This window comes from Colletes latitarsis, chromosome 8, assembly GCF_051014445.1.
Source record: "Colletes latitarsis isolate SP2378_abdomen chromosome 8, iyColLati1, whole genome shotgun sequence".
Lineage (NCBI taxonomy): Eukaryota > Metazoa > Arthropoda > Insecta > Hymenoptera > Colletidae > Colletes > Colletes latitarsis.
In genome coordinates this window covers 24,304,822-24,330,440 of record NC_135141.1, presented here as the reverse complement: position 1 = coordinate 24,330,440, position 25,619 = coordinate 24,304,822, and the positions used below count along the sequence as shown (strand labels likewise).

Genomic DNA, 25,619 nt, shown 5'->3' with positions numbered 1-25,619 from the left:
GCTCGACCAACCCCTCGGTTGCTATTTGCGTATACATTCCTCGATCGACTTCCCAATATCAGTCGTCTAAGGCAGGGCCTGCTAGAAAGCCTTGCTGATGAGTCCACTAGCAGGCTCAGATGAAACGCCTACGAATTTCCCGGGTTCCTACCCGCAGCGAAGCAGCGCCACATAACTAATTGTAAGTTTATAAAATAAATCATGATATTCTCATAAAACTTTCGTCCGCTGTAAAGGTGTACAGTATAACGTTTGTAACAAGACTGAGTAATTACTGTTGATAATCGATCGTTACGATTTACGCGATGAAGTATTTAGACAACTTTTTTCCTACCGGATGAAAGTCTCCGAAACAAAGTCTATCAAAGAGATGGAGGAGCCCGAAACGGCGATGAAGAGCGGGCCGAAGTTCAGTCGATTTCTTGAAATTTTCATTAAAGAGCAAATCGTTCCTCTTTACTTCCGCTTACTAAACCTCGGCTGCTTTCTTTTTTCTTTCATTAACGGCACGTCGAGCTACTCTGCAATTTCCTTAGGTAGACAATAAGCACCGTCGAGAAAAAGGAAGACGAAACGAGAACTCGGTGCAGGAGGAGCCGCTACTGCCTTTCATAAAATCCAATTTAAGAACTGCTTCTGATCCCCGTCGTCCGTCCTTATTCCACGGTAATAAAGAACTACCGAGACCTCTTCTTTATACACTCGCAAGTAAACTGCATTTAATATGACAGTTATTACTTTGTATACTCGCATTGATGTTACGGAAGCTTACGATACGTATCGACGAAAAATATCCGCTGTACAGATATTATAAGAATTCGATGAAAACGACGCCGATTCGCGATAGCGTATCGTCGGCGCATTTCGTTCCGTCATTACGACAAATATAAACGTGTAAACGGCGGACTGCACGCTACATTCGAACGATCGTACAACTTTAGAATCGTTGTCGACGCTTTCAATAAATACGCGTTCACACCTCATTCTTGTACGTTACAGGCATACTGTAGTTAGAGCTAAATTAGTGCTCAGGCACAATGCCAAATGTATATCTAGATAATATCTCTGCCGTGCTATCATCTCTCGCAATTTACCGAAAACAATAAGCACACTCGCAACGCTCGATGATATGCACGTTTACACGAGGAATATTATAAACAGGACTTTACTGTTCGCATATTTCTCGCCTGCCGCCTCCGACTCGTGTACGCGTAAAATTCACATTAACAAAGAGAATCACGCGGCAGCTCAACGATTAATTGCAACAATTTCATTACGCTAGACAGAACACATACAAAGGACTGGATTATATTTAATCGTAATTAGGAATCTTATTTTACGTGAAATCAATTTATTATACTGGAAGAATACGTTTAATACTGATACCGAGTATCGTTTGCTCGGCACAGTTTCTTACGAACGCGTTTAAATTCCCAGTATTTTCCCAAAAAAGGGAAAACGTCACACGTTCACTTATGAGAGCAAGGCTCTACATCGTTTATAGCGTTCCGATAATCGCTCCATAATTGTGCCTGCTTGAAACACAAGGCTCCGCCGCCTCGAGAATACTGCGTATCCTATAAAGAAAAGAAATTCCTCAAATTCCTTGAAATCTTTACTACTTAAATATTTAGAATATATATTTACGGCTCTGTTAATATCAGCGACGCAAACCCAATGAACGTTTGTTTTGTTGCTAACTGTTATAGACCACTTAGAATGATCGCGACTGCTCGAGAAATCGACATTGGCTGCCTCCATCACGAGGCTCTTTACGTTGTAAACTCTGTAAAATTAACTCGTGTGAAGAATGAACTGAAACGAAAAACGGTAAACGGTAAAATGACGGATGTTACTTTCTATGACTGCACATGGATGGAAGCTTTCCACGACCGTTTAACCACGACTGCACGTACAGATCTGTCTGCAACTGTGGCGCAACGTAATCGGTGTATAAACCTAAACAAATGAACGTCGTACAATGCAACGAATTAAATCTGGTTCCAATTCAAATTTAATTACCTTTCTGCCACTTGCTGCCCTTGGCAAATGAAACAAACTCGACCGATCCCAAGGATCTTACGACAGCTTTGTTGTTATACGGGGGCGACCTGATCCGTTTCTGATCGGTTGCGTTCCTTAACAACGGATACGCTTTATCGAGCTTTTCGGGAATATTTTTCGCGTACACTACAATTTCGTTGTACATCAACTGTTCACCGACAGAATTAAATTGATCCCCCCCGAGGGAAACGCAGAGAAAACTCTGCCCGTACAACTTTCCACTCTCTGGATAATCGTATCTGCCCGCGATAGTTACGTTTTTCCTGTTCGAAGGGCGGGTCAGCTCGCCGCTATTGGGAACCGGAGGGAAATTTGGCACACTATGAATTAACCAGAAACCCTGATCACTGTTAACCACCACTACGCCCTTCGCGTGGCCATATTTAAAAACGGTCGGCGCATCTGGCGGATCATCGTTGTACAAAGTCCACATACTCTTGTTCTCGTTTTTCTATACATGGTGCAAGAATTAAGATTTAACGACCGGTTCCAAGTATACAACATATTAATTCTATACGTATGTAATTATTTGTACAGTAGGGCCTCGATAGTTGCAGAAGAACGGGATTAAAAATATCCTGTGGCGTCGTCTTCCCTTGGTTGTCATATACAGGGTGTTCGGCCACCCCTGGGAAAAATTTTAATAGAGGATTCTAGAGACCATAATAAGACGAAAATCAAGAATACCAATTTGTTGACGGAGGCTTCGTTAAAAAGTTATTAGCAATTAAATTCAAAAATTTCAAGTCGTTCTGGAAAAATTATTTTCGGTTGCGGGTGTCAATTACAATCATTTTTGGTGAATAGACATACCCCCGAAATCCTACGTAGCTTCGAGAAAAAAATTCGAGTAGGTGCTGAAAGTTTTGGGTGAAAAAAAAGACTTTCGAATCGTCTTGGAAAAATTATTTTTAGTTGCAGGGGTCAATTGCAAGCATTTTTGGTCAACAGACATACCCCCGAAATCCTACTCAGTTTCGAGAAAAAAATTCCTTACCAAAAATATCATTTCTGGCCAGAAATGTCTGCCCGAATTTTCATGCGAATCTTTAAAACGTCATAACTTCTGAACGGATTGAACGATTTTAATGTTTAAAAAAGCAAACTACGCGTATTTTGGTGGAGAATATGTACAAATCGTAAAAATATTCGAAAAGTTGGTCCTTGACCCCGCAAAATGAGAAAAACCCCATAAAAATGGTCCAATTTTCAAACAGCCATAACTCCTACAATTGTGAGTATATTTCAATGAAACTTTTTTCTGAAGTAGAGCTCATGGGTACATACAAAAAAGTATTAGACAACTTTTCTTCAGGGCGTCAAACAAAATTACTGAAAATGAAAAATGAATTTTTAAGAAAAATCGACAGGGGGGTAGGTGCTTAAATTTTTCGACGAAAATGAAAAGTTTCAAATCGTTCTAAAAAAATTATTTTCGGTTGCGGGGGTCAAATACAAGCATTTTTGGTCAACAGACATAATTGAAATCCTACTCAGTTTCGAGTATAAAATTCGAGTAGGTACTGAAATTTTTAGACGAAATTAAAAAATTTCAAATCATACTAAAAAAATTATTTTTAGTTGCAGGGGTCAATTACAAACATTTTTGATCAAAAGACATACCCCCAAACCTACGCACTTGTGAGAAAAAAATTCGTGTAGTTGGACAAATTATATTAATAATTTTGTTAATAACTTTTTAACGAAGCCTCAATCAACAAATTGGTATTCTTGATTTTCGTCTTATTTTGGCCTCTAGAATCGCTCATTAAAATTTTTCCCAGGAGCGGCCGATCACCGTGTATACAATATATCGATAAGAACCGACGTCAAGTTACGCTCGACACACTCGATGTTCGAAGTCGCTTGGCTTCTAATAATTAACGGAGATAACCGTGGTCATTTATATGAGCAAAAATCCAGTCACTTATGTGGGTACTACTGTACTTGTTAAATAATTCTTCCAGTTGTTAACACAGCGCAACGAATGAATGTTCGTATGCAAGTATCAAAGTCCTACTGTTGTCGAATAATTGAGATAAATCTATATTAATTAATGCATTTTGTTCATGCTTACGTCATTGTAAATAGGCGCTAATGTGATCCCAGGGATAGAATTGTTTGAAGCGATAGACCTAGTAGATAATCGCCACCCGGTTCCGACAGTTGCGTTTGTTACGTACAAATAAGCATTACCGTCTTTGATTAAAGGATTACTACTCATTGGAGTTTTCGGTAACTTATAAATCACGTACCTAAAATAACATTAGTATAATCGCAGTAGTGAAATCGTTCGATTCGTATTGTCGTCGCTAATGACTTTCGAACTGTTAGAAAAATGGCCCGAAGCCAGTGGCGTAACCAGCAACACTAGGGCCAGCATGCTAAATTTATGGTGGGGCTCTGAGTCTCGTTTAATATTAGACAAATATAATGTGTTATTTTTAAAAAAAGCGCGATGTATTTCGTAATCATTCTGAATAACAACTTTGGAAACACTTACCAATCAACCGGTGCGTTGTTTTCGTCTTTACATTGCAGTTTATTGTCAGAATCGACGCTTGCGACATTACACACGATTAGGCACGTGATCACATAAAATATCTTACGCATTGTCGCTTCACTAAAATAAAAAAAGAATATTCTCAACAGCACCCTACCGGAGATATCTTCTTTATGGTTACGGAACAAATAATATAGCCTTTCAGGTGAAGTTAAACGTTATTTGAAAATATTCATGAGATGAAATCACCCTGAAACGTTAAAATACCCACGATGACGATTACAATCACGCGCGTCATTCAATTCGACACAGAGAACTCGACATATCATGCACTTGTATAGAAGAACGACAGTAACCTTGAAAACTCATTGAAAGAATGACCTTGACGGAAAAGAATATTTTTACAACATATTAGTCCCTTGACACAGAATTATACAAAAACGTTAGCCTAATCGAAATGTTCTTCAAACACGCTGTATTAGAATACTTAAACGAATTGACATATACATATTCGACAAGTAATATGAACTGTTTACGAACGGGCATCGATCAATTATTTAATCTATACGGCCACTTTAAACGAATGTTCGAATTTAACACATTGTATATGTTTACGTACTGAGATTTATCACAATTAAAACACAACACAACTCTGTTTACGTAAGGAAATTACTATCATCGCGATCGGCCAGCTGCACGACCACTGGAACGACCGTAGAATGTAGCAAGATCCGTAAACGAAGCCTGGCATACGTCACGCAACTTTAACCATCCTATTGGCTGACCGATTACACCATTCCCTTCTGAACAATGTACACTTTGTATTTCTGATACTAATTAGAAATCACACAAGTTTCAATTCGTTTGATGCTTTTTATTTCTGTCTACGTAACGAAGCTTGATAAATGGATATGCATACATTTTAAATAGATTCCTGCACGTGAATATCATTGTTTCCTTAATTAATGCGTGCGCAATAATAATTGTTGCAATTGTTACGATTCTCTTTGAAAGCACATTTAAATTTATTCGTCATTTACAACGATTTCATTGTTACGTTCTAGCAATTGTATGCAGCAAGATCTTCGTATTCTTTAAATCGATTCTAGATTTACGCTATACATGACAGATATTTATAATATAAGCACAAGAGTAATTATAAACTTTTTGTTAATTTATGCAACTTGCATTTACAGGAACATACAGCCCCATCTACTACTGTGCATTCGAAACAAAAACTGCAACAAAATTTATGATATGACCGACTGCAGTGAAGTAGCAATATGGCGATCGTGAGCTACAGTGGGTCGAACGTCATAATATTACAATGAGAAAAGGAGGCATATCGAGCAAAGGAATAACGTATTAAAGTTCTAGCTTAACGAAATGCTTTCTTAACAATGACGCTACCAACAGAACATTTTAAGCGACGTTACGGATTTCGTTGAGATATCATTAACAACTTACACGGAACACAATAATGAGTTCTTCTATTACAGAATATATCACAAAATATTCTTAACACTGACAAAAGAACGAATAAACATCTCGCAAATCCTCTGGCGAATGGAGGTATGCGTTTATAAATATTATTTATATTAGACATACTTCTTATATTAATATAATTCTGATAATTTTATCAATTAATGTTGCATTTCTAGATATGGCTTATCTTTATTTTTTATTTAGTATTAACAGTGTATTTACCTAAATTGTTAATTGTAATAACGATTGTACATTTTTACAGTCTTTCAGTGTAAAGGAACTTGTTTAGAAAGTCTTCGTGGCCTAATGTCTTACAAGTTAAAGGAACCTTCATCTTAAACCTTTAATATTCTGCTCGTTAAGAAGAGCAAAAATGATCAGATCGGAGAGCAGTTCAGATAGTGGGAGTGGTTGGCACGAATGTGCCAAATGGTTAACCAGATGTGGAGCTTTAAGGGCTGATCACAAAGCAAATTGGCCAAAAGCAGTAGCAGTTGATTTAGCATATACGTTAAGAGACGGTGTATTGCTATGCAATCTCCTAAATACAGTGGATCCTGGTTGCATAGATATGAAAGATGTGAATCAAAAACCACAAATGGCACAGTTTTTGTGCTTGAGGAATATAAAAGTATTTTTATCTGCATGCTCAACCACTTTTGGCCTATCAAACTCTGACTTGTTCGAGCCCTCCATGTTGTTTGATCTATCAAATTTCCATCGTGTACTATGCACTTTATCTGTTCTGTCAAAATGTTCCCGTTTAAGACGCAGGGGTATTCCGTAAGTAATTTGTTGCACTATAATTGTTTGATTCCAAGTTATATTAATTTGACCTAACAAGAAATTTTTGTTACAGTGGATTTTCTGTAGGACACAGTAGATCGCAAGAAGATATTTATAAGGATTTACAAAGTGCTGGTGCAGGGTAAGCATTTCAATCTCCATAAAATTTGGTGTATTCTAAACCAATTAAGCGTTACAGCAAATTATGGTAGTTATACTGCAAACAGATTTACTTAAAGTTAAAAGATTTATAGAATCGTTATAAAAAACTGATGAAGAATAACAGATCATCTTTGTTCCTTGCACATTTATAACTCTATAATAACTTCTGTCAATGGGTTTAGCCCCACAACAGGAGTGGTGGCATTTACCATGAAACCTAAGGGTATGGATGTAGATGAATCCCAAGTATATCAGGAATTACTCTGCTTCTCGAGTAATTCCCATCACGACTGGCCTTCCACAGAGAAGGTATCTGTTGTCAGAAATTTGAAAGTTCAAAATATTTTGTGAGAAAAGTACCAAACATCACTGTATTTCATTATTAACCCTCGCCTGGCGATGCCTGGGTCTCTTCGGACCTGTGCGTTGCACCATCGTACGACTGTTTGAGTCTTAAAAATATCTCTTGATTATATACAGCATAAAAAATTTTTAAAAAACGACTAGAATGTGTATCGAAAAAAAGCTAATACGAGTCCAAACGGACCCAGGATCTATCGTCCCCCATGCGGCCCGTCAATATAAATAACATACGCTTACATATATTTATTAAAAATACAACTCAATACAGTGATAACTGGCACTATTTTAAAGTTAAATTGTTTTTGCTCCAGTTGTATGTGTTAAGCTATGTTTACTGTTAATAGCAAGATCTTCCGTCGCTATAAGTAGTTTAAGTTCGCCAGAAATTTTATTTTTTTCGTGCATGAATAGTGCATGGCTGTTCATATTTTTATGCTAAAGCCGTGAGGATGAAGGCCGCCGCAGGAGGTTTAGAAGGCGAGAAGGGAATGAAGCAGGTGGAGGAGGAGACAATGAAGATCCAGTTGGAGAGGAAGATGGGTACGGAGTATTTTGCAGCCATGCCCAAAGCGAAGAAATCTACCAGGACCTTTGTAGTCTACACTTGCCACCTCCTCCATCTGTTGCACAGGTCGTTATATTTTTGTGTTTCTTGTTATCGCAATCTAAATGGCATTTTATAATCACATTTGTCTTAACAGTACTTGAAATTTGTAAGTCACGACGCTAATAATTGGTCTTGTTTCGCTTCATAGTATTTGTATTTCACCTCGTGTATTGTAAACGAATTTTTTTTTTAATTAATTTGGTTCCTGAAAAACAGGACGGTGCAATCTCTGGAGGTGAAAAAAGGGATTATGTGATCCAGGAACTCGTTGAAACAGAACGAAATTATTCGGACGTCCTTAACAGTTTGCTCAGACATTTCGCTAGACCTCTCTCATCGTTACTACGGCCTGAGGATTCAGCACGAATTTTTTTTGGCATAAAAGAACTTGCAGAAATTCATGCTGGTTTTCATAGCCAGCTTCGAAAGGCAAGAGCCGGTGCTGCTTTAGCGCAAGTTTTCCTCGATTGGCGAGAAAAGTTCCTGATCTATGGAGATTATTGCGCAAACCTTACACTTGCGCAAAACACATTACAGGAAGCTTGCGCGCGAAACGAAGTAGTAAATCAAGAAGTTATTGTACGTTTTCCAACATGTATTTTTAACTTGGTATTTTTTATAAATCGACAAATTTCATAGGAACATTAATTACAGAGGTGCCAACAAGAAGCTAATAATGGTAAATTTAAGCTACGGGACATACTGTCTGTTCCAATGCAAAGAGTATTAAAATATCACTTATTGCTGGACAAACTAGTAGAAGAAACTCCTTGTGACTGGCTAGTAGATAGACATCATCTTGGAAAAGCTAGAGAAGTTATGGTTGATATAGCTCAATACATTAACGAAGTGAAACGTGATTCCGACACGTTAGACATTATAAAAGATATTCAGGCGTCGATAATTGATTGGGTTGTTCCTGTAGATGCACAGTTAAAAGATTTTGGCCGCCTGCTTAGAGATGGAGAGCTTAAGGTATTATTGTTTTAACGAGTGAATTTTTAAATGAAATATTAATACAATATGGTAATTACGTTTTAGGTAAAAGCTCACGGTGACCAACGAGTGAAGGCTCGTTACGCATTTGTTTTCGAACAAGTAATATTAATTTGTAAAGCATGCAGAGGAGAACAGTACTGTTACCGTGAAACTTTAAGACTAGATGATTATAGATTGGAAGATCATATAGGAAGACGAATAATTGGCAAAGATTCTCGACGGTGCTATCAATGGTTACTTGTTCATAAACAAGAATATACAGCATATACTTTGTCTGCAAGAACAGAGGAACAAAAACAAATGTGGATTAAGGCATTACAAGATGCAATGGATAATGTTAATCCTGCCGCATGTCGCAACACGAACCATAAGTTTAAAGTTACTACGTTTGATAGTCCACTTAGCTGTCAGCGATGTGGCAAGTTTTTAAAAGGTCGCATATTCCAGGTAAAGGGTCACCGATACGTGTTCGTTAAATATTATAATACAAGTTTACTACCAAATTGTTTATTCATACAGGGGTATCGGTGTGAAGTATGCCACATTTCCGTACACAAACAGTGCATTGCACATTCGGGTCGATGTATGCCGGCACCACCCCCGCCACCACCTCCACCACCGCTACCATGTGAACGGGCTCTTTCAGTGAAATTATGGTTTGTGGGAGAAATGGGTCGAGATACAGCTTCAAATAAATTAGAACCCCGCGAAGATGGTACATACATGCTGCGAGTGCGGCCAGCAGGACAACCGCGTTTGAAACACGAAACTAATTATGCTCTTAGTATCAAGTAAGATCCTCGTACAACATATCTTTTTTATTGAGTTTTTTTTTTAAGTGTTCGTCTTAAAAACAGAAAAATTAATTACTATTGTAGGGCAGACGGAGCAGTAAAACATATAAGAGTATTTAAACGCGACGTCGATGGAGCCGATTTATTTTATCTCAGTGAATCTCGTTTCTTCAAAAGCGTAGTCGAACTCGTCGAATATTATGAACGAGCTTCGTTGTCGGAAAATTTTGAAAAATTAGATCAACGTTTATTATGGCCGTACAAACGTGTATTAGCTAAGGCATTGTTCGATTTTCGTGGAGGAGAACGCAATCAACTGAGCTTGCGACGGGGCTGTAGAGTCGTAGTGTTGAGTAAAGAAGGTGATGCCAAAGGATGGTGGAAAGGAAAAATAGGCGATCAAGTAGGATTTTTTCCAAAAGAGTACGTCGAGGAAGAATAAATATAAATTATATTACTTACAATACTTGCTCGATGTGGTGGCACGACGATCAAGAATATTTTACACATTAATCACATCATCGTGCAATCATAACACTTTATTAAAACGCCTTTTAATGGAGAATAGAAGAAAAAATAAATTATATAACACATTTTTACATTGTATAAAATATAGATAAATTAATTTTCATACATCAGCATCATTATAAAAATAGAAAGTACATATGCGTGTACGTAAACGGAACATAAAAATAAATGTATTTAGCGAGTTGTATAGACGAAAAAAATTATAATTATTTTTCGGTACGATACGGCAATACCACTAAGTTTTTAAAAACATAAATCATAATGATCCAAGTTGTCTAATCTTGTATATTCAAATCACGTGAAAAAGTTACATTGCCAAATGTATATACTTTTAGACAACTTTTTTCTTTATGACTATTTTAAAGTCAATTGCCAAGCCTCAATTGTATATATTGTAATTCTGTATTGTTAACGATAAAAATTTTAGCTATTTCCTAAATATAAAAATACACAAATATATGAATATCGCTACACGCATTACTGTAACAAATTAATTGTACTATTTTTTTTAACTGTTACACATATTTTCTGATTGTGCCAATGAGAATAATCAATAAAATTTAGACCTTATTAAAATGTTAACATAACGAGGTATTCCTTACACAATCCTACAATTCTTGTTTTATTGACTTCTTCCTTTGAGCATATATAATAGAAGCTACTTTTTGCTCTAATCTTTTACAGCCAGCTGTTGCATAAAGATTATGTGGTGGAGGTCCAAAAATCACATAAGATAATCCTTCCTCCATCATAGCATTAGTAGGAGTAGTATCTCTGTTTAAAAAAGCTTTTTTTAAACACTTCTTCACATGTACCTCTTCCAGTGGTAAGAAAGGCACATAATGGTCTATAAGGCTAGTATCTATAGTTTCACTATGATAAAGGCCACCTTTTTCATTAAAGGCTCCAACACTTATTAAATTCTCAAAATCATGAAGTTTAGTTGTATGCCTGTGTTTCCCTTCTCCCCATAAATTTAACAAACGTTGTATGATTCGAGAACTGCCAGTATTAGACAAAAATATATAAACTGCTTTCCTTGTGTTTAATGAATTGCCCATTAATTTCCATGATTTGAACCATGTTGTATAATCCAGAAATGGTACAAGAACATTCAGTAGACCTTCTGGCATTTTATCGACTTCATCAAATACAAACAATGATCTTTCACATTTTATTAAACTGTTAATAATAGTTTTACGTAATTCTTCCTACAAGACACAAAGTAATATGACAAAAATAATTTAAATTTAAGCAAGTAAAAATAAGTCATATACATGTGTTCATTGATTTGAAATTTAAAGCCTGCTTGATAATTATGTACCTTGTAATGCTCTACATCTCTTTCCAAAGGAAAATCATTACGACCATTGAAAAGATGATAAAACTGACTACGATCCCCATTTTTATAAAAGGACTTAGCAATCATTTGAGTCACGTAAGTTTTACCAGTTCCCGGAGGACCATGAAAACTCATAGCTAAAGCTTTTGGAGGATTAGATGAACTTAGGTGGCCACGTAAGGCATTTACAACTATATGACGAGCAATTTCTTGCCCATATAATTCTGTGCTAAGAGTATCATCTAATTCTACAAAAAAAATATATATGTAGAATTAATGTATACAAAGAATATTTTTAATAAATGTATTTACAATGTGACATTTTTCTTGTTAACATACTTACTGTTCATATCAGGAGAAACATATTCATCAGAACAACATTCCATAAATCGACACGGTACATACGAAATTGCAGTATAAAATGTAGAAAAAATAGTTGTTAACGTTCCTGACGAGAATAATTCACATTTTGCACAATTCATTTGAAAACTAACAAGGATCCCGAACCACAAGAAACCGCCAAAATTCATTTTCTATTATTTGGTTATCGTAAAAGAACTGTATTTGGTAAAACTGAGACATTAGTTGCCAAAATCTGAAATCAATCGTCGACAACTCTATACTGCAGTACGAATTTATGAAAAAGTACATTCAATTATATTCATTTCATAATATAAAGCCATCGTATTCAATTTAAACACCAACAATCAACCTGCATTAATCTCTTAGATATGCACGTAAATCGAGCTTTCTTATTGGTCTGTTTTTGAAATATATAATACTTAACTATCAATTCGAAAATATAGACAGATAATCATAAATATATAGCTAATTTATATATTTAATATGTATAACTTTAAGTAAATCATCTTGCCGCATTTACAAAAATTGAATTCGACTATTGATCAAGATCAATCGCAGCAGTGAAAAGAAATTTTGACTACTTTAAGAGATTGCAGATATTATTACTAGAAACCATATTAGTGGCGAATATTACTATTATAAATACGCGTGTGTAACATTCGCATCATTTACTAATCGATTCGCTAAATTCAATCTGTAGCAATATGGCCAGATTTGGCATAATTGAATGCATCGACGGCGACACTAACAACGACGAACTTCCTTAACGTCTAACGGAGTGGTAAGGAAAGCAGACATATCCTACCGCACGGGCCATGTTACGTGAGCTCGGTACTTCACACAACTTCGGGAAATCGAGAAAGAAGGCGAGTGTGAGCCCTTCTTTCTTGATATAATGAAATACACGTTTTAAAACCTCCTGACCATGTTTTAACTATTGAAAAAAAAGAAATTTTTATTATTATTTCTATGAACGAGCATATGTATATATATATATATATATATATATATATATATGTATATTATTAATACGATTGAGTATAAATATCTGATTAAATTCATTCTCAAACGTGAAAAACAGATTTTGCTCATGCTCATGTCATGTTCAAAGGAACCAGAGTTGTTCGTTCTGATTGCTACTATTGGTTCGGTGAAGTTCGGGTCGTATACGCGAATACAGGTTCAGGAAAGTTTAAACAAAGCGGAAAAACAATTTATTTTGACGATTGTTTCGATTTTAAAATCTGAAGTCCGTGTTTGGTACGCTGTGAGAAAGATATTTTTGTCGTAATCTTTTATTTGAGGTTAAATCGGTTAATATTTCCTCCTGCGTATTTCAGGGTCGTTGATAATGGGTTGCTTATATTTGTTACGTTGGTGAAAATTTTGGTGGACTATTTCTTGAAAACTTCAAAAATGACAAGATTCTTGGAAGGGGCAACTTGTCAATAACGTGTGAGTGTACTTCGTCAAGGCTTCGGAGAATACCACCAGCACGTTAAGGATCATCTATTCTCTTAATCATCAGGGTTTCGACTCACTGGTACGATAATCGCTGCGGAGCTCAATTACAATCATTTTTGGTGAATAAACATACCCCTGTAAATCCTACGCACTTTCATTATGGACTTTGCTTATGTGTATGTGCCTATATAGCTCGAAACGTAAAAATGCCTGGGCAGTCGAGATTCGAAATTGTATGCTATTGACGCGAGGACGGCAGCTATTCAAGGCCAAGAAGGAAAAGCTCCCATTCACGTTCTTTATTGATTTTTCGAAGTTGCGTGAAGCGCTGACCACGCGTAACATGTGGTTCGTGCGGTAGGATATGTCGACTTTCCCCACCACTCCATTAAACGCTAAGGAAATTCGTCGTTACTAGTGTCGTCGTCGATGCACTCAATTATGCCAAATCTGGCCACATTGGTCTGTAGCTGTAGTTGCAGATAGCCGATAAGATATTGAACAAATTTTTGTGAATGTTAGTACTTTCTAATTGAAGGTCACTTGAACTAACGCGAAACTAGCATAAATAATAGACGATCGTCTGTACTTAATACTTTATTCATTTCTTCCAGTAGTATCTACATACTATTCGAATGCTTTGTAAAAACTATTATCTTTTTTAAGAAGAAAAAATATGGCGTCCGAGAACACTTCTACTGACACCACTTCTACTAAATTCTACACGACGGCAGAAGTTGCTGAGCACACAAATAGCAGTAGTTTGTGGATTATTATTAACAATAGTGTTTACGATGTAACTCCATTTTTAACACAGGTAGATATTATTATCATTTTATAACTAATAACTTGTACTTAGTATATCTTCACTAACATATTTTGTTGATTAAAAGTTGTATGAAAATGATCGTTTTTGTATCTGAATTTAAGCATCCAGGTGGGAAAGAAATTCTTTTGGACCATGCTGGTCGCGATAGTACAGAAGCTTTTGAAATTATTGGACACTCCAGCAGTGCCAGGCTAATGATGGTCCAATATAAAATCGGAGAAATTCTCAAAGTAGGTGTAAAATTGAATATTAATCATTTGTAAATAATGTCTGTTACAATGATCATGATATTATCTATGAAAAGGAAATGTTAGTTTTTACAAAATAGAAATTATTTGCCCATCTTAGGAAGGAGAACCAGAAAAAACTACAGAATCAGATGCAATGTCCAAAGAAAATAATTCTAAGTAAATATGCTTCTATTTAAAATTGTTTTTTATATTGATTAATGTTATTGTTTGAATATAAGATGAGGCTTTTAAGACAAGTCACAATAAATAACTTAGCATAAAAAAAATAAATAAGTTATATAGATGGCCTGTTTTAAATACCTCATCTTGTAAATTCATAATATTTGAATACTTTGTAAAAACTATCATCTGTTTCAAGAAGAAAAAATATGGAGTCTGAGAACACTGCTACTGATACTACCAAATTCTACACGACTGCAGAAGTTGCTGAGCACAGAGATATCAATAGTTTGTGGATTATCATTAACAATAGTGTCTATGATTTAACTACATTTTTAAACAAGGTAGATACCATTATCTATTTATAACTACTATCTTGTACTTAGTTCATTTTAGCTAACATGGTCGTTCTTGTATCTGAACTTAGCATCCAGGTGGGCCAACAATTCTCGTGGATCAAGCTGGTCGTGATAGTACAGAAGCTTTTGAAGATATTGGACACTCCAGTGATGCCAGACTAATGATGGTCCCATATAAAATAGGAGAAATTCTCAGGGTAATTAATTATAATGATTATGATATTACCTAAGAAAAGGAAATGTTAGTCTTTACAAAATAGAAATTATTTACCCATTTTAGGAAGAAGAACCAGAGAAAGCTGCTAAATCAGATGAAGAAAGTAATTCTAGGTAAATATGTTTCTTTTATAAATTATTTTTTATGTTGATTAATGTTGTTGTTTGAACATAACGTGAGGTTTTTAAATCAAGTCACAATAAATAACTTATTTAGTTTTAAGGATAGAAAAAATTTGTTTGATTTTCATGTCACCTATGAAATTCATCTACCTGAAACATTTTTTCTATCGTAAAAAGTAAACAAGTTACTCGGATGACCCGTTTTAAATACTCCATCTTGTATATTATTGATAAATTTAAACATTACAAGTACATCATAATCTGTGTCCATATCGTATTCATCATTTCACATTTTTATGTTACTATTTATTGGATAGCACAATTGAAGATGTAACTTTTGTCTATTACAAAAACATGCTTATTAAAATTACAACAATATGCTTATGTGTTTTGCATTTGTACATAGCAGTGGGGTGTACCATATTTGTGAGTTAAGCTTGTGCTATCCAGAATTGTGACATTATAAAAATGTAAAATACATGATATGTAAATAGTCGATGCTGCATCGTGTTGTGATGATTAGCAATTGCAGTGGTTCTTGGAGGTCGTGGCTGATTCCTATTGCCCTCGGAATTCTGGCGACTCTTGTCTACCGTTATTTTATCAAAGCACACTGAATCATTCCTAATATATACATTTTTGTAATTTGTATTATACATAAATAATTGTTATCAGTGATTAATAGAAGAATATTATGTATATGCACATTATTACAATATTTTTACGACATAAAATTGCACATACAAACTGGCCTATCATAAGGAAAACATGACACGAAAGTTCATTTATTATTATGAAACTAAACAAATCTATGTATAAATAAGTACATACATACAGATTCATGTACATGTAGTATGCCAATAATATACACAATGTATTCATTATAAATATAAGAATAAATCAATTTAACTTATATCATTACATTGGTCTTCTTTGGGAACAAAGGAACAGAATTTACTCTTACATTCGATAAAGAAAAATGAACACATAAATAATGCACACATTACAAAATATTAACTGAAAAACTGTAATAAAGATTTAAATTAATATTATATATCTGTTACAATAAGAAGGGCATTTAAAGTTAGTTGATATCTTTATATTTAAATAGTAAATGAACATACACTGAAAAAGTGGGAAATTTTTACTTTTTCAACGTATCGCAGATAATTGCATTTTACAGATGAAATCTATTGAATATTTATTGTAAATTTATGTTTATAATAAAAATAAACTACTTTTTGTTATGTTTGATGTGTTGTACACAATAATTTATACATACCGCACCTATTAATACAGGAAGAAACCAAACTTCCAATCCATTTTTTTATCCACCGTTTGTTGAGTCCTAAGATCCTATTACTATCTTAGTATCACGTATAGTGAGAAATATTTTTAATTCCATATTCTCTAGCTAGTTCCACGTAGTAGTTGAAACGGTTCTAAAAATAACTGTTTCAAACTGTTATATATCGGTTCTAAATTAAAACAGTTGTAAGAATTAAAAAAATGTTATAACTATTACAGATATATCGATTCTAGTCTATATTGATTTCGACTACGGTTCTTTATATAATATCGGTTCTATAACTGTTATTTTTCAGTTCTGTCTATATACATTCTTATATCGATTTCAATATCATCCTTAGAGAGTCAATAGTTCGATAACAACAATAAAAATATTTTAATTTTTATTGCAGCATATGCATTGTATAGAATTGAAAATTAGCAGTTATAATATCGGTGTAATATAGGTTCTGAAGAGTCGAAACCGAAGCTAGAATCGATGTATCTTTAACAGTTATAATAATTTTTCAGTTCTCATAAGCGGTCAATTTTGCAAGTGAGCTAGTCAAATGCAGTGAACTGCAGCGGTTGGCGATGCTGCAACGCGCATATGCGTGTGTCGTATTTTGGCTCTACCTGTGAGTCTAGAAGCTGTTTTCTCAGAAACCAATGAAGATGTCGGCTTCATTTTTTTCACAATCAAAAAAAATGGTTCAAGTAAATATTTAGTTTCATAAGAGCTGTACAAATAACAGAAAACTAATGCCATCTTTCATTTTAAAAAATCTAGGGGGCCCTTTTCTTCTGCCTGACAATCGCCTTGAAAGAATTTGTTGCACCCCGATTGCTACATTTCTGGGTGCACCACTGGTCGCACATAGAAGTACACGGACGAGGAAATGCACAGCAGCAAACGGATTCAAGATACGCGCAAGTGCATAGGCGGTCGAACGCGCGTCGACGCGGGTGCAACCCTCTACAGAGTATAGAAATGATAGAGAGAGGCCGATAGATGAGGGTGTATCGAGGTAGCCAAAGGTGGTGGCTCGGTAGTCGACTCTAGACAGCCGGTAGTTGCGGTCAACTGCGGTGAATCTAGTACATTAAAAATTACGGATAATTGCAGTCGGTTGCAAAAGATCGTGTAGCGAGGCTCCTTTTAGCAATGGAGTTGCGCGAAGTGAATCGCATATTCGACAATGCGGAAGAGACTACGGAACTTCTACCGCCATCCCATCGCGATAACGCGGAAGTGGAAAGTTACTTCATCGAATATGCTATTCAGAAGGAAATGATAAATCGTAATCGATGCCCTGCCAGTCGTCGTTTGCTTAGTCAAACCGCGCACTTGGCGGATTTCAATCTTGCCAATGGTAATCATCAAAAGGTGGTGTATCGCGTCCATCCTTTGCACCTAACCCTTTCTATGATCTTTACGCGTAATGCTAACAGACCGAAAAAACGCATCGAATCTGGCGAATTTCACCGATGCACCTAATACAACGATCGTCCCTGTTTCACGACGATTCGTTAATCTGGTTTGGAACGAAACTTGCGTTGCATTGTCGAACGGAGAGACAGAGTAAAACGCTACACTTATCGTCGTTTTCGGTAACCCGCTTATTCTCCGCAGGAACGAGTAAATTTTCGCTTCGAATCATGTTCGACCTGTATGTTCTTTAAAATCACGTCTTGCGAGCCACTTAATACGCTCGTACTTTCGCGAAGCCGCATTGAAATCGAACTCCGATTAAATCGTGTCGAACGATATTTCTACCTCGTACGTAAATGTTCGCGCAATCTATCTTTAAATTACACGCTGTATCTTTTCGCGCGTTTGGATCAGCGGAATTGATGACGATCTGAAAAAAAAAAGAAATGATAAATTCTTAAACCAACGATGTTTGCTTTTTTTGCATTTTAGGATTCGCCATGCGTTGGTATCAGTATGATACATACTTCGAACGCAAATTGGCCTCCTTCTAGAAAGAGAGAAGAGGCGAAAGCATTGGAAAATCTTCGAAAAAGAGTGGAACAATCGAAATTGTATAAAGCGAATCGAATTTCAGATACCTGCGGATCGACCTCTGCCTCTATGGTCTTGAATAACGATCGAGCCGAGCGGCTCGATAATCGGCCGAAGCTCTTAAAAAAGGTGAGAGAACGAAACCGTGGACGATGATCTAGGTCCCCGATGCGTAGGACGATGTTCGAGGACAAAACGCGGGTGCCTAGATGTTTAGCTGCTTATTAAAGAAACGGTACGTTTTTACTGGTCCTGCTCTATTTTTTGTACCGGTACCACGTAGATCCTGAGTAACAGACCGATGAGTATCGCGCATGACAGTAACGATCTGGAGACCGACTGGCGAGACAGCGAATTTATTACCGAATGTTTGTGCTGGCATAATGTGTATCGACAGAGGCACAACGCGCCACCGTTAACAATGTCCCCGCAAGTAAGTATAACAACATTTTCAGAAACCGTAAAATCCTACACGTGTATAGCGCGTGGAACAAATTGTATCGGCGATCAGCTTGAGATACTCTGATGCAGAAACGAATATTCGAATGATTTTTTTAATCGATATAATAGATAGATATGTAACCGATATAAGTGCAATGTCGTATGAAAAAGAGCTTAAAATTTTATATCGCAACGCGCGTCCACCTTGAGATACCCCAAACAGTCATAATTCCAGAGCTCAATATGGATCACTGCAGGCTGACCGTGAACTGTTGACATCTTGCACTCAAGGGTACTGCTGTTTTCGTTCCCTACAGTTTTCACGAGATCGTTATATTTGTTCCATGCACTATACCTATCATTGCAACGTACATACATATACATAATGTGAATGCATAGCGCGCGTACGGAACTACGGATAAAATACTTTGTATGCGGTATACTCGATAACCGACGATACAAACGGCAATATAATACCTAATGAACTTTTAACGTCAGTTATTTCGGAAACAAAGCCTCGCGCGAGAAAACTTTGTTCTATATTTTCGATTCATTTTACGTCTATAGCAGCTTGACATTTAGAAACTTCTGAGACAGTAACCGATCATAACTATTCGATAATACAATTTCAATGAAATTCATGGCCGCTCGTACTGAAATTGCAGGAATTAAATATGTATACAGGGTGTTCGGCCACCCCTGGGAAAAATTTTAATGGAAGATTTTAGATGCCAAAATAAGACGAAAATCAAGAATGCCAATTTGATGATCGAGACTTTGTTAAAAAGTTATTAATGTTTAAAGTTCCGCCTGTAGAACGGTAATCTGCAAACAGCTGCGTGCATGCGTTAGATTGCCGTTCTACAGGCGGAACTTTAAACGTTAATAACTTTTTAACGAAGCCTCGATCAACAAATTAGTATTCTTGATTTTCGTCTTATTTTGGCCTCTAGAATCTCCCATTAAAATTTTTCCTAGGCGTGACCGAACGCCCTGTATATTCCCGTGCTTTAATCAATCTTCATCTGTGTTTACAGTTATGCGAGTATGCACAAACATGGGCCAATCACTTGGCGCATACGAACACATTCTACTACAGAAACGATCGAGAAGTAGGACAAAATCTTTATTGTCGACCCGGAGGTGCAGTTCCTACCGATGTAACTGGACAAGACGTCGCGTCGTACTGGTATTCAGCGGTGAAACAGTACGATTTTTTAAAAGAACCGGATATCCTTCATGCCAACGTGAACGCAGGTATTTCCATGGTACAGTTAATTAAATAAAAAATTGTCTTGAGATCCGACTACGGCACTGTAAAAGAAAGATATACGAAATGTGAACGTTTTTATCTCCCCTTGACATTTTATTCTCTGTAGAATCAATGCTAGAACCGTTATAGAACCGAAAAATAATTATAGAATCGGCACAGAACTACCTACAGTTAAAGAACCAATATTGGAATCGTAACGGGAATCGATACGTTCAGTTTTTTCGGTTCTCTATTTCAGTTATTCCCAGAGGTGAATCCGCCATATAGATAATGAAGCTACAGTTTCGAGTCCTTACATAGAAAGGGCATCCCAAAACTTTTTATTTATTAATTTTTGTTAATTCAACTGCTACTCAAAAGCATGGAAAAGAAACTTTTCTTTTAAAACAGCCTGCATAATTATTTGAAGCATTTGTATCTGGAAGAGCTTGAAACCCTAGTTCTTACGAAATGTATTTCTCGTCGTAGGTCACTTCACGCAACTAATTTGGGCGAGCAGTCGTTACTTCGGAGTCGGAAAAGCTCGCAGCAGAAGCGGAAAAATAATCGTGGTAGCCAACTATCGACCAGTAGGTAATATATCTGGACATTTTCAGAGTAACGTGTTACCACCTTTACCGGAAAATGTGAATATGACTTTGTCGCCGCCGTCTCAGTCGTCGGCGAAAATCTTTCGCGAACATTACGTTGCGTCTGATTCGCCGCCGCCAGCGTCGTCATCCGCGCCGCTTTCGGATACCGCATCGACGGACAGCGATCGTTCTTCCATCGGTTCCGCGCAATAATACAGACGACCGAATTGCCTCTTCTGCGTTTGCACGCGCGGATGGGACGGACGTTGATCGATATCAATCAGTACGTTTGCACCGTCCAAATTTATTCTAAAGTTTAAACATCGACATCCCTTTGAGAACGTAAACTCTTGCCCTGTAAAATAAAGTGATTAGTTACACGAACCGAGTTGAGAACTTTGAATCTAAACATCTCGATCATTTTTAACAAAATTGTTAAACACAACAGTTTTAAGGGGGAAATATACGTACATGGCTCATATATGTTTTATTCGTTGAACTCTTTCAAAGTTATTTGAGCTTGAATGTTTTAACTTTGGCGTAAATTCGGACCGTGCAAACGTAATCAATATTACCGTCTTCCTCGCATCCAGCCACCTGTTTTTCATCCCGAATTTCCTCACCTTCTCTCTACCCTCACCTTTCCTTGTGCGTACATTAACATATTCGAAACCGATGACTTACTCTATAAATGATGCAACATCATACACGATTTGCCGATGACGCATCACGTTAGTCAGATAACAAGAACATTAACGGCTATTGGAGAGATTCTTGTAACAGTATGTCAGTTTTGAATGTGTTAATCGAGAATACGTAAACTTCAATGAATATGGCTACGAAAAACAGGCCTAAGGGGGGATCTAATTTTCGTGAGGAATCGAAGAACTGAGAGAAAGAAATACGCTTACAAAGTATACATAAATACATATACATAAATATAAATATATACGGGTGAATAAGTATATATAATCGTTTCTTCGTATATATATATATTTATTACTTGTTTAATCGAGCGACGTGAGAACGAGGGAAAGGAAAAGAGAGAACCTTGAAAATCTCGATTTAAAACTCGCGTGCAAATTTCGTAGAGCAGGCATTATGCGTTGCGTGGGTCCTAATACTTTTTTATCGACAATTCTCACGCATAACGCGCGTATTCTAAAAGACCTCGATTCGTGACAAATAAAGTGTGATAAAAATCGCTAAGAATGATTAACGCGGACGTTACAGTTTTACAGATATTGTGTACGAACCGCGCAAAGTTCAGAATGTGTTTAAGTCGCGCAAACAATGAACGAAAATATTTTCCTTGACCAACGACGAATGCAGTCGTCGAGGAAAGAAATCGAAATCTTTGTACTTGCGTATATTATTCGCTTTGAATGATTTGTGTAAGGACGGGAGATCGAAAGACCAGTCCTGGGTTGAGGGGAATGCAGACAGTGTCGAGTAATGTTTTGCTTAATCACGAGCCTTCGGAGTTGACTGAAACATCTGACCCAATTCGTCTCGCAATTCCTTTCATGTCTAACTTTTCAATCTTCCGTCTATACATAGTAGTGAACTGCGTGTCAAAAAAAGTACAAACTGCATGCAGTAATAGTCAAGTTCCATGTAATACTGCATACACGCGAGTTAAGTCTTCTCTTGAAGCAAAAATGTTTTATTCAGACATCGATCTTTTCCCGTTACAGTAATATTATGCAATGTATGTTTGTATACGCGTGTTGCAATGCTCTAAAAATTCCTGATACTTTTATACGCCTTTGCGTTTTTGGAGCTTCCACTTTCAAACACATATCGTGCGTTTGAATAAACGTTGGTGTTGCTGTTTCGGACAAAGATCGATCAATCTTTTCGTTTAAAAAATCAGTATATTGCTTTGGAACCTCGAATAGGACGGGCGCTGGAAAGAGGTCACAAATATTTTCGTACGATCCAGCTGTTTGATCCGATGTTTTAATAATGTTTTAATAATGCCCAAATTTGGCTACTGATCGATAGTTAGCCAGGTTTTCCAAATGCGTCGGTGAATACAATTTGTCAAAGTACTTCCACTCTTTCCACGTCCGGCGTGAAACGTCGTTTGCTACGTTTTATGCTTAAATAGTGTTAACACAAATACGTAACGAACCGCTCAAAATTTGATACAATTTATCGCGAGAATGTTTGTTTTCTTGCTTCGTAGTTTAAAACTAACGCAAATAAGGTCGTCATTATTTGTCGCGCTTCTACGATGAAATTAACGTTGACATCTCATCCCCTCAAGATGAGATCAATTCGATTGCGATCAAATTTGGTGATTCGAATGCGAAGAACGGTATACTATCTTACGAGATGAGTAAAAGATAGGCTTTAAGAACTTTTAATCGAACGGCTTAACGAGTATACTAACAACGAGTGTAATCAAACGAAAATAAGTAAAATGGTCGCTAGGCGAGTCTAGCGTCTTCCGATCGTTGTACCTCTAAATATACTGCCAGTAATCGGATTTTGGTGAGCGGACATTCGTCCGTCGGTCAGATTCTCTAAAGGCACCTTGTTGTTGATTGTATTGTTCTTTTACATATAATTATATAGGTGTATGTTCTGTAAGTCTTCCGAACTCTGATACGATTTCACAATCGCAAAGAAGTCTGACAAAAATATTAAAAACTGTTAAATTCATCGTTCGCTTAACTCTTAGCGGCGCAAAAATTTGAATAGTATTGAAACCTTTCACGAACTTAGAAGGTGAACAAAAAATGAAGATGTGGTTCTCTTGCAAGATGATAAAATAAGTAATGATCGATGTTAACTACAGTACTTGAATGGACATTTTTTAGGCGGTCACCAGAGATGAGCAAAATTCTTATCTAGTAATAAACAAGTGTTTATCCGTTACTCGTTAACTAATAATTAAAATTTCAATTATATAATGAAATATTCAACAATGAACAAATACAAATTTCACTGTTAAACTGAGTAAACGTCACGAATGAATTACTCTACGTTAGTCTTTATGGTTCAAGGAAAAATTTTGCCCATTTCTATGAGTCGCACAAAACTAGCCACCGTGTTGTAAAGAGTTATGCTAGATCTACACATTCGGTATTTGCTAAATGCCGAATATGTAGAATCAGCATTAGACTAAATTCGAATCGCCGATAATAAACAACGAGATAAGAAAATATTGTCGACGTATGCGTGAATGTATTCAAATTGCGTGAAACATTATTATTTCATAATCAAAGTGGCTACGATCTCGATAGGTAGAGCGCGTGAATGAAAGAAAATTTTGTACCGAATAAATACTAGACTCGCACGAGTTACTTGACCGACGATGACGATGTTCGGCAACGACGATGGCCTCTAAATGGAAAACAAATATTTTCTACGTTTTTCTTGTAATTAAATATATTGGCGAAAGGTACGACTTTTATGGATCGAATCGAAATAAATTCGTGCGTGCTTGAACGGAGACTATCGTTTGTTATTTATCGTACGCGATAAACAATATTGTTAACTCGAGGGATACTCGGCGAAATTGTACGAATATAACGTACAGCTGTGCCCTTGCAACAGCGTTATCGTGTTATCGTTACAACGCGAAATGCATTTGTTATACGAATATAATTTGTTATCTGTCGATGTAGTTCTGTAAACACGATGTTACTACTGCAATCGAAAAATTGTTCGAATTTAGGCTGATCGCTTCTTTGTATGTATGTGTATATATACATATACTCGATGTATATTATATACTTGAGTCTACGAGAAGAACAAAACGTAATACTCTGTTTATGGGAGTAATTCTGGCAAACGGAAGAAAACACTCGAGTTTTTCGACGGTGCTTTAATAATTATGATGATAACGGCGAAGCCATCCGAAGTATGTACTGCGTTGTTTTCCTCGAAATCGTTTACGTAGTTAGCACAAAGTTGCCAAAAGTAGCAATATCATTTGGCCTTATGTCACTGAGCTCCATAGCTGAGCGAACAATCAAAACAGCAGCACGTGTCGCTTATACGAACGAGTTGGACTTACGATTAGACGTAAATTTTGAGCTATTCGAGCGTCAAAATAAACTTAGATAATTTTGAATTATACGCGCTTATAGTCACCGGTTACTTTGAGAAGAATATACTTTTTACCAAAGCGTGAGGCTCAATTTTTTGATGTATTTTCTTAGATAGTACCTTCCTTTTTCCTAAATGTATTTTGCGGTTTTATAAATGGTTAAGTAATTGTTACCGTAAATGGTTGATCCCCTAATGGCATGGCTCACCGCGTGGCATCGGTTCCCCTTCCAATATTCCTTAGTAGTAGTAGGGAATACAAGACGTAGTAGGAAAAATGTGGTAAGAGAGCACAAAATTCACAGAGGAGTGAACCAAGAGCTTGAAGAGTGCGGGAACGAACAGTTTATCTAACAATCTAATGAGTCTTAATGTATTCGCAAGTATAAGAGTGTTTAGATGGTTCATAATAACGTAAAATGAATGAAGAACCTTTGTGCGTTCCTTGGGCTTCCCATTCTTCTTCTGATTTCTAAAAGGTTGCTCGAGGCCAATGTGTGAAATGCAGTAACAAGAGTCGACAAGCTTATTGTTTTGCTCACTAGTCGAATATTCTGTACA

The 25,619-nt window shown here is 36.5% G+C and overlaps 5 protein-coding genes across 21 annotated transcripts; 3 read left to right on the top strand and 2 right to left on the bottom strand.

Annotated features, from left to right (window-relative positions):
- Positions 1-1,331: 1,331 nt before the first annotated feature.
- On the bottom strand, positions 1,332-5,329 carry Dnaseii (deoxyribonuclease II). 3 transcript variants are annotated; one of them, XM_076770759.1, is made up of 7 exons: positions 5,187-5,329; positions 4,568-4,687; positions 4,142-4,319; positions 2,023-2,515; positions 1,857-1,959; positions 1,648-1,786; positions 1,332-1,577 (listed from the first exon to the last, which is right to left on the bottom strand). In XM_076770759.1, exons 2-7 carry the CDS (start codon positions 4,675-4,677, stop codon positions 1,470-1,472), a joined length of 1,131 nt encoding a protein of 376 aa, XP_076626874.1. In that variant the 5' UTR covers positions 4,678-4,687; positions 5,187-5,329; the 3' UTR covers positions 1,332-1,469. The 3 variants fall into 3 exon arrangements, with proteins under 3 accessions (XP_076626874.1, XP_076626875.1, XP_076626876.1); XM_076770760.1 differs by lacking the exon at positions 5,187-5,329 and adding an exon at positions 4,924-5,180 and having other exon boundaries at positions 4,568-4,817; XM_076770761.1 differs by lacking the exon at positions 5,187-5,329 and adding an exon at positions 4,924-5,180.
- A 434-nt stretch (positions 5,330-5,763) lies between these two features.
- Positions 5,764-10,456, top strand: Vav (Vav guanine nucleotide exchange factor). 2 transcript variants are annotated; one of them, XM_076770284.1, is made up of 9 exons: positions 5,764-6,139; positions 6,315-6,835; positions 6,912-6,980; positions 7,805-7,994; positions 8,187-8,549; positions 8,625-8,945; positions 9,012-9,416; positions 9,489-9,760; positions 9,848-10,456. In XM_076770284.1, exons 2-9 carry the CDS (start codon positions 6,426-6,428, stop codon positions 10,203-10,205), a joined length of 2,388 nt encoding a protein of 795 aa, XP_076626399.1. In that variant the 5' UTR covers positions 5,764-6,139; positions 6,315-6,425; the 3' UTR covers positions 10,206-10,456. The 2 variants fall into 2 exon arrangements, with proteins under 2 accessions (XP_076626399.1, XP_076626400.1); XM_076770285.1 differs by lacking the exon at positions 7,805-7,994 and adding an exon at positions 7,183-7,309.
- LOC143344330 (torsin-1A) lies at positions 10,277-12,702 on the bottom strand. 3 transcript variants are annotated; one of them, XM_076770289.1, is made up of 4 exons: positions 12,631-12,702; positions 11,977-12,228; positions 11,616-11,881; positions 10,277-11,502 (listed from the first exon to the last, which is right to left on the bottom strand). In XM_076770289.1, the coding sequence occupies exons 2-4, from the start codon at positions 12,161-12,163 to the stop codon at positions 10,900-10,902; spliced, it is 1,056 nt and encodes a 351-aa protein (XP_076626404.1). In that variant the 5' UTR covers positions 12,164-12,228; positions 12,631-12,702; the 3' UTR covers positions 10,277-10,899. The 3 variants fall into 3 exon arrangements, with proteins under 3 accessions (XP_076626404.1, XP_076626403.1, XP_076626402.1); XM_076770288.1 differs by having other exon boundaries at positions 12,578-12,674; XM_076770287.1 differs by lacking the exon at positions 12,631-12,702 and having other exon boundaries at positions 11,977-12,561.
- A 405-nt stretch (positions 12,703-13,107) lies between these two features.
- On the top strand, positions 13,108-16,628 carry Cyt-b5 (Cytochrome b5). Of its 12 annotated transcripts, none has more exons than XM_076770293.1 (10): positions 13,108-13,256; positions 13,337-13,579; positions 13,653-13,817; positions 14,127-14,277; positions 14,391-14,519; positions 14,638-14,696; positions 14,899-15,043; positions 15,127-15,255; positions 15,339-15,388; positions 15,892-16,628. In XM_076770293.1, the coding sequence occupies exons 3-10, from the start codon at positions 13,696-13,698 to the stop codon at positions 15,911-15,913; spliced, it is 807 nt and encodes a 268-aa protein (XP_076626408.1). In that variant the 5' UTR covers positions 13,108-13,256; positions 13,337-13,579; positions 13,653-13,695; the 3' UTR covers positions 15,914-16,628. The 12 variants fall into 12 exon arrangements, with proteins under 12 accessions (XP_076626408.1, XP_076626406.1, XP_076626405.1 ...); XM_076770291.1 differs by having other exon boundaries at positions 13,337-13,539; positions 15,921-16,620; XM_076770290.1 differs by having other exon boundaries at positions 15,921-16,620.
- A 789-nt stretch (positions 16,629-17,417) lies between these two features.
- LOC143344520 (uncharacterized) lies at positions 17,418-25,100 on the top strand. The gene is made up of 5 exons (XM_076770649.1): positions 17,418-18,071; positions 18,609-18,839; positions 18,994-19,143; positions 20,189-20,408; positions 20,893-25,100. Exons 1-5 carry the CDS (start codon positions 17,850-17,852, stop codon positions 21,207-21,209), a joined length of 1,140 nt encoding a protein of 379 aa, XP_076626764.1. The 5' UTR covers positions 17,418-17,849; the 3' UTR covers positions 21,210-25,100.
- Positions 25,101-25,619: the final 519 nt, after the last annotated feature.

Bases quoted from the DNA above. Each gene is read 5' to 3' on its own strand.
- LOC143344520 (XM_076770649.1), top strand. From the start codon at position 17,850: ATGGAGTTGCGCGAAGTGAATCGCATATTCGACAATGCGGAAGAGACT. The intron at 19,144-20,188 runs GTAAGTATAACA...CTGTGTTTACAG, and splicing joins CGTTAACAATGTCCCCGCAA to TTATGCGAGTATGCACAAAC. The intron at 20,409-20,892 runs GTATTTCCATGG...TTCTCGTCGTAG, and splicing joins TCATGCCAACGTGAACGCAG to GTCACTTCACGCAACTAATT.
- Dnaseii (XM_076770759.1), bottom strand. From the start codon at position 4,677: ATGCGTAAGATATTTTATGTGATCACGTGCCTAATCGTGTGTAATGTC. The intron at 4,320-4,567 runs GTAAGTGTTTCC...ATGTTATTTTAG, and splicing joins AACAACGCACCGGTTGATTG to GTACGTGATTTATAAGTTAC. The intron at 1,787-1,856 runs GTAACATCCGTC...TTAATTTTACAG, and splicing joins TCCATGTGCAGTCATAGAAA to AGTTTACAACGTAAAGAGCC.
- LOC143344330 (XM_076770289.1), bottom strand. From the start codon at position 12,163: ATGAATTTTGGCGGTTTCTTGTGGTTCGGGATCCTTGTTAGTTTTCAA. The intron at 11,882-11,976 runs GTAAGTATGTTA...TTTTTTTTGTAG, and splicing joins TGTTTCTCCTGATATGAACA to AATTAGATGATACTCTTAGC. The intron at 11,503-11,615 runs GTACATAATTAT...TGTGTCTTGTAG, and splicing joins GAGATGTAGAGCATTACAAG to GAAGAATTACGTAAAACTAT.
- Vav (XM_076770284.1), top strand. From the start codon at position 6,426: ATGATCAGATCGGAGAGCAGTTCAGATAGTGGGAGTGGTTGGCACGAA. The intron at 6,836-6,911 runs GTAAGTAATTTG...TTTTTGTTACAG, and splicing joins TTAAGACGCAGGGGTATTCC to TGGATTTTCTGTAGGACACA. The intron at 7,995-8,186 runs GTCGTTATATTT...CCTGAAAAACAG, and splicing joins CTCCTCCATCTGTTGCACAG to GACGGTGCAATCTCTGGAGG.
- Cyt-b5 (XM_076770291.1), top strand. From the start codon at position 13,696: ATGCTATTGACGCGAGGACGGCAGCTATTCAAGGCCAAGAAGGAAAAG. The intron at 13,818-14,126 runs GTAGGATATGTC...ATCTTTTTTAAG, and splicing joins CGTAACATGTGGTTCGTGCG to AAGAAAAAATATGGCGTCCG. The intron at 15,256-15,338 runs GTAATTAATTAT...TACCCATTTTAG, and splicing joins AAATAGGAGAAATTCTCAGG to GAAGAAGAACCAGAGAAAGC.